Source organism: Balaenoptera musculus, chromosome 4, assembly GCF_009873245.2.
Source record: "Balaenoptera musculus isolate JJ_BM4_2016_0621 chromosome 4, mBalMus1.pri.v3, whole genome shotgun sequence".
NCBI classification, from domain to species: Eukaryota; Metazoa; Chordata; class Mammalia; order Artiodactyla; family Balaenopteridae; genus Balaenoptera; species Balaenoptera musculus.
In genome coordinates, this window is record NC_045788.1 from 52,667,391 (window position 1) to 52,686,107 (window position 18,717).

The following is an 18,717-nucleotide window of genomic DNA, read 5'->3' on the forward strand; positions in this document are numbered from 1 at the left end:
GTTTTCAATTAACCAGTCATTAAGTGTTTACTAAATGCTTATAAATCTGGCAGGTCTAAAAACAGCAACTAAAAAATGCTCTAGATGTGTGCCTTGAGAGTTGGAAGACAAGGCCATGTTTGCCCTGCATATTTTTAAAGATACTAAGGAAATAAAAATTAATTGACAGGGTAAAGGAAGACTAAAGGTTTTAGAACAGGTGTGAGGGCCATGATGAAATAAGTATTTAAATCTAACTTTAGCCATGGCGGGCCTGTCTCTATGTTTATTCATGCTTAAAATTGCTCACATGTTGTGAGTCCCTCATTGCCCAAGGTGATCAGATACCACATTTTCCAGTGTCATCCTGGGACTTTTTTTTCCTTTATAGATTTCTTCCCATTCGGCCTATTATTCTGAAAAAAAAAAAATCTGTCTAGAGAATCTATGTTTATCTCTCTTCATTTGTCCTCTCTTTTTTTTTTTTTTTTCTCATTTTGTAAATCTGGTCACCATAGGAAAGACAGCAGCCATTCACTTTAGAGAGAGTCTATTTTAAGTACTAGCTGCTGGGGGAAGGTTAGAGGCTTTAATCCTTCATCTCCTCCTTTTCTCTAACAGTGCTAGCTGGTAGGTAGTCAGCGGGAAAGTAGAAGAGAAGCTTTCAGAAAGAAAACATTCTCTGTAGAAAGTAGTGGCCCATTATGATGTTGAACAAAAGTAGTTCTCCTGGAATCATTTTTCTAGGAAAGCTTGTTATGCCACTTGACTTTATTAAAAAAATAATAATAAATAAATAAATAAAAAGAAGAAAGGAAAGAATAGGAAAAAAGAAAAGAGATAAACTAATTTTTCTTTGATTCCCCCATAATTAATTTGTTATTGTTGACTACTACTTTTGTTGATACTTCATGAATTGAAACCATGGCATAGTGTTAATTTTAATAAGTGTTACAGTTACTGTGTTTATTTTGGACATGTTCATCTATTATTGATATTTTAAGATATTAAGCGAAAGGAATGGAATGTTTGTAAAGACTTGAGAAACCTCACCTTTTACCTCAGCTTCACCCTAGAAGAGGAAGCTGCTACCCCCTGAATAGCTGCTAAATGTTTTTTCCATTTAGTGAGTATTTGCCAAATTCCTGTAGCACAGTTGGCATTAATTGCTGTCTTTTTTTTTTTTTTTTTTTTTTGAGGCTATAGTGAAGAAGCTAAAGACTGGAAGCTATTTTACCTCTCAGCATGAATGTGCTCCACTTTTTCATATTATCAGAGCTGTTTTAGATCAGTCTTTGTCATGGAGATGAAACTTCCGTTTTCAGGATTGGTCATTTCAGGGTGTTTTGAGGAAATAAAATTATCTCCAAGCTAATGATACCATTTAAGCATTTTCATTGCATTTTTAAAAGATGACAGAGATAAATCATTTTGTCACCTTGGTGTTTCTATTAAACCATAGTGTTCTGGGGTTTTAGCTATAGATGTTTTTTTTCTAGCTTTATGTAGATTTTTAACATGCCCTAAAATTCTCAAATTGATAAGTTCACCATTCTATGCTATATCAGGCAGTTAGCATGCATATTCCTTTGCTTTAATGCTCTTCTTTGGGTTCCTCTTGAGGGAGTTTTGCCAGAGTTTGTGGAACAATTGATTATTAGATTACAATAGTCAAGTGTGTGTGTATGTGTGTGTGCACGTGCATGCGTGTGTATACCCTTCATTTTGTTGTTCCATGATAGTAGTATTAAATATACAGTTAAACTTTTCTTAAACTATTTTCCCTTTTTCAGATGGTACTTAGATGGCTATCACAGCTAGTCTTCTTACTGTAAGTAGACTCACGTGGATGAGGCTGAGATTGCTAACAAGAGTATATCCCTTTAAAACTCTGGCATTTAAAGCCAAGATTTCATGGGATCCTCATAAAGAGTGCATAAATCATTACATCGATACACTATGATTACAAGCTTGTATTTAGTGTTGTGTTACACAGCTCTTCCACAATCTGAAATAGCGCTGTTCCCAGCAGTAAATTAGAATGATCTGTAATATCAGTCCTGCCTTACTTTCCACCTGGCACCTTCATATGTCTGTTTTTTTTTATATGAGTGTCTTAATTATGTGAGGCAACCTACAAACCATCAGTAACTGTTAAGCAACTCTGTTGTGTGTACATATGTGTGTTAGCATAAAATTTATATAGTTCCTTGGTTTCTTTGTTTAATAAAACTGTAGTGGAAAGATCATTAAAATGACAATACTCTCCTTGCTATTAATTACAACTTATCTTGTTTCCTTGTTAATGGATGCTTCTTACTACTGAAGGAAATACTTACTTTCTTGGTTCTCCATCAATATTAATTCTCTTAAGATTCTGTATGCAATCTTATGAAATAAAAGTATAGAGAATTAAATGTTTAGTTATAGTAGTATTTAAAGGATTCTTTTGCCCACCAGTCAATCCTATACAAAGCACTGAGTAGGCCTTAATTTTCTTGACCAACTTTTTCTTTTATATTCACATGTATAGGGAAGTAAATATGTGCATATTACGTATTCAACTGTTTAGAATTACAGTATCAAGTGTGCTTGGGGATGTCAGAGAAGCCTGAGTTAAATGAACTGGTTGTTAATGGAGGGTTAGGAGTCAGAAGGATGAAAAATTGTGGTGATAAAGGAGTGACATTATTGATGGTGCTGCTGTGAACATGGAAATAGCATGACTATGTTTTAGGAAAATCACTCTGGCAGATATAGAAAGGATGGATTAGAGGAAAGGAAGAATTCATTTTTAGGGAGTTACTGTCTTGGCAAGACATGATAATGGCCTCGCCTACAGGAAATGGAAAGTTAAGGAGGTGGATTTCAATGGCATTGATCAGACTTAGTGACTCTTTGGGGAATGGGGGAGGTTACAAGCAAGGATAAATCCTAAGTTTCTGTCCAGGGCAACTGGGTGGATGGTAATACCCAGATCCGGAAGAGAGGGGGGGAAATATGTTGGACCAGCACTCCCAAGCATGAGAAAATCTTTATTTTTACCCATTGTTCTTGTATAGTATGTGCTCTTCCCTCCACCCCACCACCACCCCACCCCTGCTTACCTAGCTCTCTCTTTTCTAGGACTCAAAAGTATTTAGCAGCTATGAGGAGCGGGAATCACCCTAGGAATTCTTGGCTGCAACCAACCAACAATGTGTGATAAATAAGGGCTGTATTTTACACAGATGAGTTTCTCAGGTGGTAAGAGTTGTCTCCAGGAGCAGTTCTCTTCCTGGTAGGGAGACACTTTTACAAACAAAAGTTTCCTGTATAAATGTAGGATACTCTGTTTTTAGATAGTAAGGGGAAGTAAAGAGCTTTTCTTGAGTCTGCTCATTCTCAATTGCTTTTAGCTCAAAATATTCTTATACCCTGCAAGCACATCTACCTAATTCTTGGAACTGTAATCTCAAAGATCCATCCTGGTTGCTGAGCCTGGAATTTCCTTCCAATGATGGTTTGCAGGATTGCAGTTTTGAGAGGTTCTAATCCTTTTCTCTCTAGCCTTTTCTCTCCATGGATATCTATGCTTTTGACCAAGTTGCTGTTTGACTTGTGTTATACATTTTACTGCGAAAATGAGTACCATGTTTCTGTAATTATTGCATGTATTGTGACATTTTACATACCCAGTGTCCCATGTTCCATAGTATACATGCCAACATTTATAACTTTGAGTAATTCATAATTTTTTTCAAATCTTCACATATATTTTCCCTTGAAAATCAGAACTAAATAATCACTTCAATAACTAACTACCGGGCTTCCCTGGTGGCGCAGTGGTTGAGAATCTGCCTGCCAATGCAGGGCACACGGGTTCGAGCCCTGGTCTGGGAGGGTCCCACATGCCGCGGAGCGACTGGGCCCATGAGCCACGATTGCTGAGCCTGCGCGTCTGGAGCCTGTGCTCCGCAACAAGAGAGGACGCGATAGTGACAGGCCCGCGCACCGCGATGAAGAGTGGCCCCCGCTTGCCGCGGCTGGAGAAAGCCCTCGCACAGAAACGAAGACCCAACACAGCCATAGAGAAATAAATAAATAAATTAAAAAAAAAAAAATAACTAACTACCCACAACAAATTTAAACTGTAACGTTGGTTTCTTCCTTGTTTGTAGTTCTAGGTAGAACCCTTAAAATGAGTGATAAAGGATAGCATTTATAACACTCTCTTTTGCCCACTCTCTCCTTGGAGTGCTTTAGAAATACAATGTTGGAAATACAAATAGGTGATGTGGCTGGAAGTCTTGTTTTTTATTATGTCACCTAAGTTGTTTAAAAAATGTGCACAGTAATTTTTACAGCAAAGTCTCAAAATGCGTATAAAGGACACATTCACTCTTAGAGGCGTTCTTTCAAAGATTTTGAATTTTTTCTTAATAATTATATTAGTTTCTTTTTCACCATTCAGTGAAGCTATTCTGCCTAATGCCACTCATGCCTTTTGTTTTTGGTGCCTGTGTGTGTGTGTTAAACTAATGCATACATTCTTTTTTTTCTCTTTCATTTACTTCTTTTAACTTTGATTTTTTTTTTTCTTTTTGGAAATTCTAATGAGTGTCGTCATCTCTTTTATCCTTCTGGCTCTTAGTTATTTGCTCTTTTTTAAAAGTATTATTATTTATTTATACATTTATTTATTTGTTTATTTATTTATTTATTTATGTTTGGCTGCGTTGGGTCTTCGTTGCTGCACGTGGGCTTTCTCTAGTTGCGGGGAGTGGGGGCTACTCTTCCTTGCGGTGCGTGGGCTTCTCAGCAGTGGCTTGTCTTTGTTGCGGAGCATGGGCTCTAGGCACACGGGCTTCAGTAGTTGTGGCATGCAGGGGCTCAGTAGTTGTGGCTCGCGGGCTCTAGAGTGCAGGCTCTAGAGTGCAGGCTCAGTAGTTGTGGCGCACTGGCTTAGTTGCTCTGCGGCATGTGGGATCTTCCTGGACCAGGGCTCGAACCCATGTCCCCTGCACTGGCAGACAGATTCTTAACCACTGTGCCACCAGGGAAGTCCCTAGTTACTTGCTCTTGCAGATAAACCTACCTACTTCCCCCTCCCATCTCTTTTCATTTTTGAAATTTAATTTGTCATTTTTCCCTCCTCGAATATCTTCCATCATATTCTTTGCTAATCAATGTTCTTTTCTTTGAGATCCTTTAATTCACCCTTTTTGATGATGGTAATTTATTCATCTTTACAATATTTGTTGAAGGCATAGTATGTGGTTGAAACTGTGCTAAGGTGCTAGGGATGTAGTGATGGACACAAAAAGGCTCTCTGACATACGCCTTTTAAGGACAGAAATAATTAATCTGTACATATAATACAAGGTGATAAGAGTCGTGGCTGAATGAAAAGTTCTTGAGTTGTTAAGGGACACCTGGAAGCACATAGAAGAGACTTCAACCAAGATTGGATTGAAGAATTCCTGCATGTGAAGTAGTCAGGCAAAGGGGACATGATGAAGGCAGAAGTTTTCCAGGGAGCCATGGCCCAGGAGAGAGGGAGAACGAGAGATCGAGAGCGAGAGATCGAGAGAGCGAGAGCTACAGAGAGAGAGAGAGAGAAAGAGAGAGAGAGAGAAAGTGTGTGTTCAGGGCCCTTTATTAGTATTGAAACTGTTTCAGTATGTATATTTATGTTACTTTCTGTGCAGCTACAAAAACTTTGGAGGTTTCTGTTTGTTTTACCTCTGCTCAAAAATAGGACTTCTCTATTCTACTTTCGTAATAACTTCCCACATGCCATAATTCAGCTGGTAGATAATCGGTGATTTATACCTGTTATTGACTAATTTTAGGTGCCTGGGGCAGGTATGTAAATGCATTTCCAAGTTTGTCATAAGGAGTGAGAATTGATATGTGTGTTTCTCCTTTTATGGGGAAGTCAGAATGTGATGATTATAGTGTTTTATTGGCAAATATTCAATTTCAGTTTACTTCCGGTAAAGTATGAGCTTGCTATATATATTACATTATGCAATTGTGCTAGGCAAAGACTGCTTTAATCCGGAACAAACCAAAACCTGGATTTTAAATCAGAGGTTTATGACATTATGAAGATAAAATGGGCCTTAATTAATAAATGGTCAGCTCATTTTACAGATGAAGAAACTGAGACCTAGAGAGGTTAACAAAAGAAAGAACTGTAAATTAACTGTCATGAGGATTTGTGTGTGTGATGTTTGTTTTTATTCTGATACTTTTGAGAATAACTATTCTACTTGTTTGCCATTTCTTTTGTTTACATAACTTACATAATCATTTTTTCATTAATAATCTAGCAAACATGGTATATAGATTGCTTTTAAATTGAAAATTAAAGAACTATTAAAGTAGGAGATGTTTGAACCTCAGATTTTTTTTTTTAAACTAGTGTGACCAAAGCTAAAAGTTAAGGAATTCTAGAGGAAGGGAGTAGAGATTGTTTTTTATTCTAGATGTCTTATGTGAGACAGAGCTTAAATAAATTGACTTATTTTTGTCATCTACTTCCTCTCTTGTACATGAATAAAGATACATTTCTAAGTGTTGCTCATCTTTGCTAGGGATGTTTTTTTTTGTTTGAGGCAGTTTAACTTAATATCACTATGTTTCTATTTAAAAGGCAATGTAAATATCAGTATCCTTCTTTAACCAGTGAGGACCTTGAGGCGCTCTAAGATTGGATAAAATCATTTCTTTTAAGGTCTCTCAGTTAATAAGTAACAGCTGATGTCAGAACATAGTGACATCAGTGCTCTGGTTCCACATTCTTTCCACCCCTCAGAAGGAGAGGAACAAGAGGAGGGAGTGGGGAGAGAAGGAAGAGGGTGTAGGAGGAAAAGGAAGAAGAGGAGGGGAGGAGAGAGGAGGAAGAATGTTGCTTGTGTTTAATTATCCACCATTCACAATGTTTAGCACAGTCGTACATTATTGCTTTGCATCTTTATAATAATCTTCTGAAATTGATATTTTACATTTTTCCCCCAACATACAGTTGAGGAAACTGAGTCTCAAAGAAGTTATATTCCTCGTTCATAGTTACACGGCTAGTACTAGAGCTACTCCAAAGCCTGTCTTTCCACCACTGCACAAAACTGATTCCCATGCTGTCGCTTATTTCCCTGTATTTTTTTTAATGGACACTGCAAAAGTCAATTTAAATTTTATTTTATTTCTGTAAGAGAAGCAGATTGGGAACAGTAAAAAACAAACAAAACTCTGGCTCTGCGCCATGGTGTGTTGAACACTATTTGGAGGGGGGAAGTGTAGAAACGTTTCTGGACTAAAGTGAAAGTTGGGAATTAAAAGTTAACATCAAAATTGAAACAAAGCCACATTTTGTGAAGTGCACACTAATAGCAGTCCGTTCGATCAAAGGATGTGATCTCACTTCACAGTAAAACAGGTCCTGCAAGCCCAGGTAACTCAGGAAGCAGGATGGTAATTATTCACAGAAGAAAGCAGGTAGTATACTGTTACATTACTACAGGAGAAAGTCAGAAGGTCACAAAGCTTGCAGGTAACTGACACAACTGAAACTGCTTGGCCCCCTTTAAAAAGAAATAATAAAATGGGAGAGAATGAAGCAAATTTACCTAACACAGCTTTGCAAGGTAAGTGCCAACAGCTTCTGAAATGGTAGTAATCAGACGTGTAAGTGGTGTCGATTACAAAGTGTGTGTATATGCTTGCGCGCGCGCGCACCCCCGCTGAGTTTCGAGGTGTGCTTTGAAGGTGGGAAAAGAGGCGGGGATTGTTGTTTCTGAAAAAGCAGCAGTCTCCGTTTTGCTCAACTACTCAACCTACACAGAAACACCAATTTGGTGGAGTAGGGAAAGCCTTAGCCTTACTCCCCACTGTAATGCTGGAGAAATGGTACAACCTACTTCCAGTGCATTTTCATGTTAAACTTTTCCTAGCATTGGAAGAATATCGATTTTTGTCTCTGTGGGATTTTAATTTGTAATCAAATTTTACCGTCTCTGGGGTTTACCAGCTAAGTGTCCTTGTAATTAATATAACCATTTTTTTTTAAGGTAGAAAACAAGTCTCAGAGGGCAGTGTATCATTAGGGAGAGCGGTTGGTTTTACACGTTTTACTTCATCAGATACCTTTGTCCTTTGAAGGGACTGGCTTTGTTGACATTGGCTTGACTAGGCTTCTATGGTTAGGCTTGTTGATAGAAACAAATACAAGTTCTCTTACACTTTCCACTTTTTTGAGTGAAGAAAGTTCCTTTAAAAAAAAAAAAGAAAATGGGCTGAATGCATATTTGTTACCATGATTTCTAGTTGTCTCCTCTCTTATGAATTATTTACCACCTTTACAAGTGACATTTTGCGCAAGGTATTTTTTAAAAATCTACTTGATAATGATATTTTTATTTGTTTAATTATGTTCTTGTGAAGCTACCAACAAGAAAATCCCCAAACCGCTCAGTTTTCCATTAAGTACACATAACCAAACATGTAAGTACATCTGTAAAATACAGCACACCTGAGAATAACAATAAGATGATCATAGACATGCCTGGCCATAAAAGTATATCACCCATTTTTATAGAGTTAAATAATCTTCCAGAATACCTGTTTTTTTCCTTTATTTTCTTTCTTTCTCTACCTATCTTGCTTAAGAATCCCAGAATTTTATTTCTATTTTTGCAGGTTTCCTAAAAAAAATTTTTTTGAAATACTGCATAAAATGCTATTAAAATCATTTTTAATTTAAAGATTAATTTTAAAAGTTATTTAGTGCATCCTATTGAAGAAAAACAAGGTAAAGGGCTCATTCAGTATAACTCTATGAAATAATTTATTTGTATGTGTTTTATGGACAAAATGATATTATGTACGTGATTATAACATATACCTTAACTGTCTCTGCAGTATTTTTCCGTGGAAAAGTATATGGGAGGCATCTAGGTTGTTAAAGCTGCTCATATAATAATGATTTTGTATCAGATGTATATGACTGTTTGGCAGCCCCCTGAATAGCTCATCCTAGGCCTTGTGGGTTCATCCCCTGCATCTGTGTTTGAAATTGAAATAAACTGAGGAGTAACCTGGCCTCTCCCCTCTCCCCTTATCATCCCTCTTTGTGTCGGGATCAGAGGTAATATTTGCTTCTTATTTTAGAGTCCTAGATTGTGTATAGATCTTCTGTTGTTTTGGTTTTTTTTTTTTTTTTTTTTTCTTCTTTTCTTCTGGCCCTTTTATGTATGTTATGATTCTGGTAATATGTTCCACTGTGGAAGGGTAACTTTCCCTTCCTCCTATCTACTGACTTTTCCAATTATTTACAGAATTAATAATTAGCATATATCAGAAAAACATGCATAAAAATTAAAACAAGAGCTATGATGAATAATTTGAATGTCATGGTTTGAGTTAGAAAACAATGTGCCTCGGTTCATAGTTGGGGAATACTTGTGAAATCAGTTCTATCCTGGGGTATTTTCCTTTGTGCACTCTGTGAAAACTTTTCAGTAGGAATGTGTACTCTTCTGATCTTATCTGAGTTGAAATGCATCCTTGGTAGGTCTACAAATAGTTCAGATCTATCTTCTTGGAGTGTTGAAATGCTTCCATTCCAGACATATTTGCCTTAAGATTATTAAGTGAGCCTATTAATCAGTGAGAATTAATGAGAAACAAAGGTGCTTCACCTTGGTTTGAAATTATTTCTGGATTTTTTTTTTTTTATATATAAAGGAAAGCAGTGCGGAGATAACTTGTACCTTTATTTGTATGTGTGAAGGTAAGAGATTTTTGATAAGTTTGTTTAATATCTTATAAGACAAATCAGGATATATCCTGGAGTCTTTATTTATGAATTGCTCTAACAGTATTCTGTTTTCTATGCAATACCCAGTCCTATATCTGAGCTTGAGTTTAAAAATTACCAAAGTAAATGAAAAAGACATTTTGAAATGTTGTTTAATCTTGCCTTTGACTTAACACCATTTATAAAAGATTCTGAAGTTCTCTAAAATAATACTAATTATTGTCAGCTCTGCTTACAAATGAGTGTTCTCTAACAGAAATGACTATATTCAAATGTTTTGTACATTCAACATATGGGTGATAGGTTTAAGAGTTTTGGCTATGAAGATAATAAGTAGATAATAAACAGAGGATTTTCATTAGAACTCCATCTTGTGCCTTGAATAATGGTTTTCTAAGGCCATGTATCTAGATTGTCTAGATTCATTGGACCATCTCTAATTACAACTTGGAGCGCTAGCCATAGACGTTCAGAAATTATTCATTTTAGCACTACATCCTGTAGGTCTCTGACCCATTATTATACCCAGGGAGCTGGTTGATTGTGCCCTGGTTAGTGGAGCCCTTAAGCTATCAACATTTAATGTTTCCAGTGGTATTGGGAACCTATCTTTTCCTGAATGAGAGTGAAATCTTTCCAAGGTTATCTTCAGCTTAATGTGAACAGATCTCAATTATCTTTTCAAGTATAAGAAGCAAACTCTCCCTTTCAGTCTCAATGATACAGTAACTCCACAGACAATTATGTAAAAATTTCTTACATGAAGGTTCATAATATTCTCTGGATTCATAAAATAGAATTATCTTGGGTAGGAGAGAATACTAGAAAAATTTTTTTCTGATTTTTGAAAATACAAATAAAATGTACAAATCATATGGCATCAGGAATAGGGGTAAGTGCTTTCTGAGCATGGTTATTTGCTGAGGAAAGAAACCAGAATTTCCTTACATAATATCTATAAACACATGTACCACTGGGTGGCACATTGTCAGTTGGTGACAGTAGTGAAAGGCCATGGCTGGGATGACAGGAGGGTGGCAACTCCCTTCTTGGCAGGGAGTTATCTGGAAAATGCCTTAGACTAAGGTTCTCAAAAGGCTACCCTTGGGCACATAAGGGACCCTTACATATTCTCTCTCAGGAAGGACCGGCATTTTCTGCTTCTCCCAGGGTTCTCGTTAACAGGCAGGGCAGACCCTAATCAGAACTAAAATAAATAAATAAATAAAAAATAAGGGAAAGAATCTCTCACTACCCAGCTGTGTTCCTCATCTGCTGAGTCCCTCCTACCTCAGGAACTCAGCCCCATGAGCTCTTCTTTCTCTCCTCCTCTTCCTTGGTCAAAACATGTCCAAGGCCACCTGCCTCTTTGTAAAGAATATGATATACTGGGCTTCCCTGGTGGTGCAGTGGTTGAGAATCCGCCTGCCAATGCAGGGGACACGGGTTCGAGCCCTGGTCTGGAAAGATCCCACATGCCGCGGAGCAACTAGGCCCGTGAGCCACAACTACTGAGCCTGCACGTCTGGAGCCTGTGCTCCGCAACTAGAGAGGCCGCAATAGTGAGAGGCCCGCGCACCGCGATGAAGAGTGGCCCCCACTTGCCGCAACTAGAGAAAGCCCTCGCACAGAAACGAAGACCCAACACAGACAAAAATAAATTAAAAAAAAAATGAGAAAAAGAATGATATACTAATTTATCCTCAGAATTATTTGAATAACAGGAATCTGATGAGTTCAGTGCCAGAACAACCTTTTGAGAGGAGGTTTCTTTGAGTGGGGTCTCCCCTGGGCTACTCAACACAACCTCATCACTCAGGCTGCCTACTTATCCACTGGTCGGACGTCTTCCAGCACCTTCTAATTAAAGCCCTTCTTCTTACCTTAGTTCTTCTTAGTTCTCTAGATTTAGGAAACCCCTATTCTAAAGCCTCCAAAAGACTAGAACTCAAGTGGAAAAGATGTTTCCAAATACAGAAGGTTGGCTAGACCGTTTCAAATGCAAGGCCAGTTCTAGGTAGCCATCAGCAGAGAGGAGAACTCTTCACCAACCCACTGAAGGAGAATTTGGCTGTCAAGTCTAGGGAAAAGAAATCTGTAGAATGTTAACATTTTCAAGGTAGAGAGGAGCTTAAGAGAGCCTCAAGTCCAAAATTTTTACTTTGTAGAGAAGCGAACAGAGATCCTTTGAAGGTACAAAAATTGCCCTTGGTTTCTCAGAAGCAGTTGCCAGAACCCAGGTCTCCACCCTAGCTGCCTAAAGCCTATAATTTGATGGAGGAATTTGGCACATTATTTTCTAGGGGTATTTACTTTCCTATTTCAAGAAGGGAAATCAGGCTTGTAAATGCTTTCCATATTGACATCTTTTAGTTTCTACAGTCATGACCTGGAAATCATTGTCCAGTATTCTGTCTGGCTTTTATAGGACTGCTCCATCCAGGCTTGGGTTTTCTCTTGACTCCATAAAAGTTACTTTGGCTTTTGAGACGTTTACTTATCTTTCATCACAACAAGGAGGAATTGGCTTGAAATTCCATAGGCACATGCAACAGATGTTTCTCATGATACAGCCATTTTATTTTAAGAAATTATACTTACTCTGTTTGGCTAGTGTAAGAAAAAAAAAAAAAAATCCAAGTGGGAACGTACCTTAGTGTCTGTGCTTCTAAGTTGCAACCCAAGGGCAGCAGTACTGTATACCGCAACCAGTTATACTGGTTTGGTGTGCATGTTTACTTTCTGTGATGGGAAAAATATCTCTGCATTCATCATCATAAACCATGCCTGTGAGGGCTTTGAAGGCTTTCTAAAACCCCAAAGAGGACTTACCAGTTTGTGAATCTTCCTTCCCACCCAATAGAACTTTAATAGCATTTTCAATTAAGAGAAGTGCACAGAGGTCTTGTGTAACCTATTTGTTTTCCAGGAGGAAGCTTTCACCAGCTCTGAGTGAGAGGCTGGTATACTTGAAAACCTGAGGCACTTTGGTAATGAAATTTAGATATTGAGGTAACAGGGCATTTTGGAGTTGAAATTTCCAGAAGCTCTGCTGGAAAGGTCTTATAATCTAAGGACAAAATCAAGCATAATCGGAGCAAGTAAAATTGCAGAGAATGTCAAGGCATGAAATCCCAAGTGAGTCTGACCGACGTGTGTAGGCAAAAGAGCATGAGAAGATGGACTGGGGACTTTTCCCAAGTACAAGGCAAAGAACCCTTGGAGCAGGCAAACAAGATCAGGAGATGAACTCTGAAATCAGATATAAGAAATAGTTAAGGAAGTCAACATAACTGTGCCGAGAAGCTCTTTTTATCTTGTCTTTCTAAATGGAAATAGGATCTTTACCTTTTCAGAAATAAAAGAGCAAGCAACGTATTTGAATGGAACATGTGGTAAAGGCACTTAATAACATGGAACTCAGTTAAGATCTGCTGTTGGGGGAAAAACCAATGCTCAAACACTCTGAAATTTAGAGTTTGTTCCTAGACTTCAAAACGATCTGAAGGGCAAAGTTTAGTCCCCTTGATTTAAATGATATTTTATGGCACTGAAATTGTTTTAAAGGGAAACGTTTTAAGTTTTGATTCAAGTTACTATAAAACCTTGAAGAAAAGGGGATACACATCTACAGGCTGACTTGATTGTTTAAACATTATTATTAATAATGCAATTAAAATGTGTTCCATATATTTAAAAGGTTGGAGCTGTCTTTGAATCTGCTTCCTTTTTCTTAAAGAAATGAAACAAAGGGTACAGTAATAATCTGATGACTATACATGTGTAAGCACCATGTAATTATTACATTGTATGCCTATTCTCTAGATTTTGGAAAGAGTTTAAACAAATTTAGCTAATCGAGTAGGACAGTAAGCGAACATTCTTTGTATCACAGTTTTTTGGGGGGAGGATTATTAACCAAGCATGTACTTATTATTGGAGAGTGTTACACTTGATACATCAGTGAGGGAAAAATGAGCTGCTGACAAGATTTTTTTTTTTTTTTTCTCTTTTTTTTTTTTTTTTCACACACACACACTGTATTTTATTTTTATAAGAGATAAATAGACTGACACCAAGCATTGTACATGGATGACCACAACAAAAGCAACAATGATTGCAATTACCAAACATGAAACACACTCATACTATGTCATAATATTGACATTCAGTCCAGTAATCCTCCACTGTAACAGCTCCTTTACTTTGCAGTGAAAATTGATTTGTATATTCTTTGCCTCTGAGTCCTTGTGGGATTTTTTTTTTTTTTAAATTCAGACAGAAAGTCACAAAAATTATACTCATCCTCATCAGTTCACTCAGTCCCATGTAATTCATTTTTTTTTTCATCTTGATCTTTTGTTAGCACTTTTATGAGTTCATCAGTTTTTCATTAGAGTTCTGAAAATGCTTATTCATTCAGTTCAGCAGTACAGTCAGTTACCAGAAACCTGTACTTGTCAGAGTCTTTTCCATGAATTTCTTGAAGATGAAACCCTTTTATAGGAACATATTTGCAAAATCATCAGAGTACACCCAGAACTGTCTGTAAATGACAAAAGACTTAAAAATGACCACGGTTAAAGATTTGATGAGAGTTCATAATAATGCAGTTGACAAGAAAATTAGTTATTTCTGAGATATACATTTTAAAGTAATAACTAGGATTATTACTTACAACATTATACCAGAACATATAAGATTTTTAGAAATTTCATGTAATGTCTGAAACATTTATATTAACATATTTCCATACATATTTCCATACAAATACAAATATAAGATTTTTAGAAATTTCATGTAATGTCTGAAACATTTATATTAACATATTTCCATACATATTTCCATACAAATACAAATATAAGATTTTTAGAAATTTCATGTAATGTCTGAAACATTTATATTGACATATTTCCATATAAATAACCCAATGAAAGTTTAGTATTAGTTGTTTTGTTTGTTTTTTTATACTGCAGGTTCTTATTAGGCATCAATTTTATACACATCAGTGTATACATGTCAATCCCAATCGCCCAATTCAGCACACCACCATCCCAACCTCACCGCAGTTTTCCCCCCTTGGTGTCCATATGTCCATTCTCTACATCTGTGTCTCAACTTCTGCCCTGCAAACTGGCTCATCTGTACCATTTTTCTAGGTTCCACATACATGCATTAATATACGATATTTGTTTTTCTCTTTCTGACTTACTTCACTCTGTATGACAGTCTCTAGATCCATCCACGTCTCAACAAATGACTCAATTTCGTTCCTTTTTATGGCTGAGTAATATTCCATTGTATATATGTACCACTTCTTCTTTATCCATTCGTCTGTCAATGGGCATTTAGGTTGCTTCCATGACCTGGCTATTGTAAATAGTGCTGCAATGAACATTCGGGTGCATGTGTCTTTTTGAATTACGGTTTTCTCTGGGTATATGCCCAGTAGTGGGATTGCTGGGTCATATGGTAATTCTATTTTTAGTTTTTTAAGGAACCTCCATATTGTTCTCCATAGTGGCTGTATCAATTTACATTCCCACCAACAGTGCAAGAGGGTTCCCTTTTCTCCACACCCTCTCCAGCATTTGTTGTTTGTAGATTTTCTGATGATGCCCATTCTAACAGGAGTGAGGTGATACCTCATTGTAGTTTTGATTTGCATTTCTCTAATAATTAGTGATGTTGAGCATCTTTTCATGTGCTTCGTGGCCGTCTGTATGTCTTCTTTGGAGAAATGTCTATTTAGGTCTTCTGCCCATTTTTGGATTGGGGTGTTTGTTTCTTTGATATTGAGCTGAATGAGCTGTTTATATATTTTGGAGATTAATCCTTTGTCCGTTGATTCATTTGCAAATATTTTCTCCCATTCTGAGGGTTGTCTTTTCGTCTTGTTTATGGTTTCCTTTGCTGTGCAAAAGCTTTGAAGTTTCATTAGGTCCCACTTGTTTATTTTTATTTCCATTACTCTAGGAGGTGGATCAAAAAAGATCTTGCTGTGATTTATGTCAAAGAGTGTTCTTCCTATGTTTTCCTCTAAGAGTTTTATAGTGTCCAGTCTTCTATTTAGGTCTCTAATCCATTTTGAGTTTATTTTTGTGTATGGTGTTAGGGAGTATTCTAATTTCATTCTTTTACATGTAGCTGTCCAGTTTTCCCAGCACCACTTATTGAAGAGACTGTCTTTTCTCCATTGTATATCTTTGCCTCCTTTGTCATAGATTAGTTGACCATAGGTGCGTGGGTTAATCTCTGGGCTTTCTATCTTGTTCCATTGATCTATGTTTCTGTTTTTGTGCCAGTACCATATTGTCTTGATTACTGTAGCTTTGTAGTATAGTCTGAAGTCAGGGAGTCTGATTCCTCCAGCTCCGTTTTTTTCCCTCAAGACTGCTTTGGCTATTCGGGGTCTTTTGTGTCTCCATACAAATTTTAAGATGATTTGTTCTAGCTCCGTAAAAAATGCCATTGGTAATTTGATAGGGATTGCATTGAATCTGTAGATTGCTTTGGGTAGTATAGTCATTTTCACAATATTGATTCTTCCAATCCAAGAACATGGTATATCTCTCCATCTGTTGGTATCATCTTTAATTTCTTTCATCAGTGTCTTATAGTTTTCTGCATACAGGTCTTTTGTCTCCCTAGGTAGGTTTATTCCTAGGTATTTTATTCTTTTTGTTGCAATGGTAAATGGGAGTGTTTCCATAATTTCTCTTTCAGATTTTTCATCATTAGTGTATAGGAATGCAAGAGATTTCTGTGCATTAATTTTGTATCCTGCAACTTTACCATATTCATTAATTAGCTCTAGCAGTTTTCTGGTGGCAGTTTTAGGATTCTCTATGTATAGTATCATGTCATCCGCAAACAGTGACAGTTTTACTTCTTCTTTTCCAATTTGTATTCCTTTTATTTCTTTTTCTTCTCTGATTGCCGTGGCTAGGACTTCCAGAACTATGTTGAATAATAGTGGTGAGAGTGGACATCCTTGTCTCGTTCCTGATATTAGAGGAAATGCTTTCAGTTTTTCACCATTGAGAATGATGTTTGCTGTGGGTTTGTCATATATGGCCTTTATTATGTTGAGGTAGGTTCCCTCTATGCCCACTTTCTGGAGAGTTTTTATCAGAAATGGGTGTTGAATTTTGTCAAAAGCTTTTTCTGCATCTATTGAGATGATCATATGGTTTTTATTCTTCAATTTGTTAATATGGTGTATCACATTGATTGATTTGCGTATATTGAAGAATCCTTGCATCCCTGGGATAAATCCCACTTGATCGTGGTGTATGATCCTTTTAATGTGTTGCTGGATTCTGTTTGCTAGTATTTTGTTGAGGATTTTTGCATCTATATTCATCAGTGATATTGGTCTGTAATTTTCTTTTTTTGTAGTGTCTTTGTCTGGTTTTGGTATCAGGGTGATGGTGGCCTCATAGAATGAGTTTGGGAGTGTTCCTTCCTCTGCAATTTTTTGGAAGAGTTTGAGAAGGATGGGTGTTAGCTCTTCTCTAAATGTTTGATAGAATTCACCTGTGAAGCCATCTGGTCCTGGACTTTTGTTTGTTGGAAGATTTTTAATCACAGTTTCAATTTCATTACTTGTGATTGGTCTGTTCATATTTTCTGTTTCTTCCTGATTCAGTCTGGGAAGGTTATACCTTTCTAAGAATTTGTCCATTTCTTCCAGGTTGTCCATTTTATTGGCATAAAGTTGCTTGTAGTAGTCTCTTAGGATGCTTTGTATTTCTGCGGTGTCTGTTGTAACTTCTCCTTTTTCATTTCTGATTTTATTGATTTGAGTCCTCTCCCTCTTTTTCTTGAGGAGTCTGGCTAATGGCTTATCAATTTTGTTTATCTTCTCAAAGAACCAACTTTTAGTTTTATTGATCTTTGCTATTGTTTTCTTTGTTTCTATTTCATTTATTTCTGCTCTGATCTTTATGATTTCTTTCCTTCTGCTAACTTTGGGTTTTGTTTGTTCTTCTTTCTCTAGTTTCTTTAGGTGTAAGGTTAGATTGTTTACTTGAGATTTTTCTTGTTTCTTGAGGTAGGCTTGTATAGCTATAAACTTCCCTCTTAGAACCGCTTTTGCTGCATCCCATAGGTTTTGGGTCGTCGTGTTTTCATTGTCATTTGTCTCTAGGTATTTTTTTATTTCCTCTTTGATTTCTTCAGTGATCTCTTGGTTATTTAGTAACGTATTGTTTAGCCTCCATGTGTTTGTCCTTTTTATGTTTTTTTCCCTGTAATTCATTTCTAATCTCATAGCGTTGTGGTCAGAAAAGATGCTTGATATGATTTCAATTTTCTTAAATTTACTGAGGCTTGATTTGTGACCCAAGATGTGATCTATCCTGGAGAATGTTCCGTGCGCACTTGAGAAGAACGTGTAATCTGCTGTTTTTGGATGGAATGTCCTATATATATCAATTAAATCTATCTGGTCTATTGTGTCATTTAAAGCTTCTGTTTCCTTATTTATTTTCATTTTGGATGATCTGTCCATTGGTGTAAGTGAGGTGTGAAAGTCCCCCACTATTATTGTGTTACTGTCGATTTCCTCTTTTATAGCTGTTAGCAGTTGCCTTATGTATTGAGGTGCTCCTATGTTGGGTGCATATATATTTATAATTGTTATATCTTCTTCTTGGATTGATCCCTGGATCATTATGTAGTGTCCTTCCTTGTCTCTTGTAACATTCTTTATTTTAAAGTCTATTTTATCTGAAATGAGTATAGCTACTCCAGCTTTCTTTTGATTTCCATTTGCATGGAATATCTTTTTCCATCCCCTCACTTTCAGTCTATATGTGTCCCTAGGTCTAAAGTGGGTCTCTTGTAGACAGCATATATATGGGTCTTGTTTTTGTATCCATTCAGCCAGTCTATGTCTTTTGGTTGGGGCATTTAATCCATTCACGTTTAAG

General features: G+C 36.8%; 1 protein-coding gene across 3 annotated transcripts in view; it reads left to right on the forward strand.

The window, feature by feature from the left end:
* NAALADL2 (N-acetylated alpha-linked acidic dipeptidase like 2) overlaps positions 1 to 18,717 on the forward strand; it is a 1,542,421-nt gene that overhangs the window by 447,993 nt on the left and 1,075,711 nt on the right. The window contains exon 1 of one of the 3 annotated variants that reach the window (XM_036850516.1): positions 7,419 to 7,610. The exons of the other annotated variants lie outside the window; for them this stretch is intronic. Within the exon in view, the coding sequence (XP_036706411.1) occupies positions 7,568 to 7,610 (43 nt within the window). The 5' untranslated portion in view covers positions 7,419 to 7,567. Of the gene's footprint in view, positions 1 to 7,418; positions 7,611 to 18,717 lie in introns of those variants that run through there. 3 annotated transcript variants of the gene reach the window in all.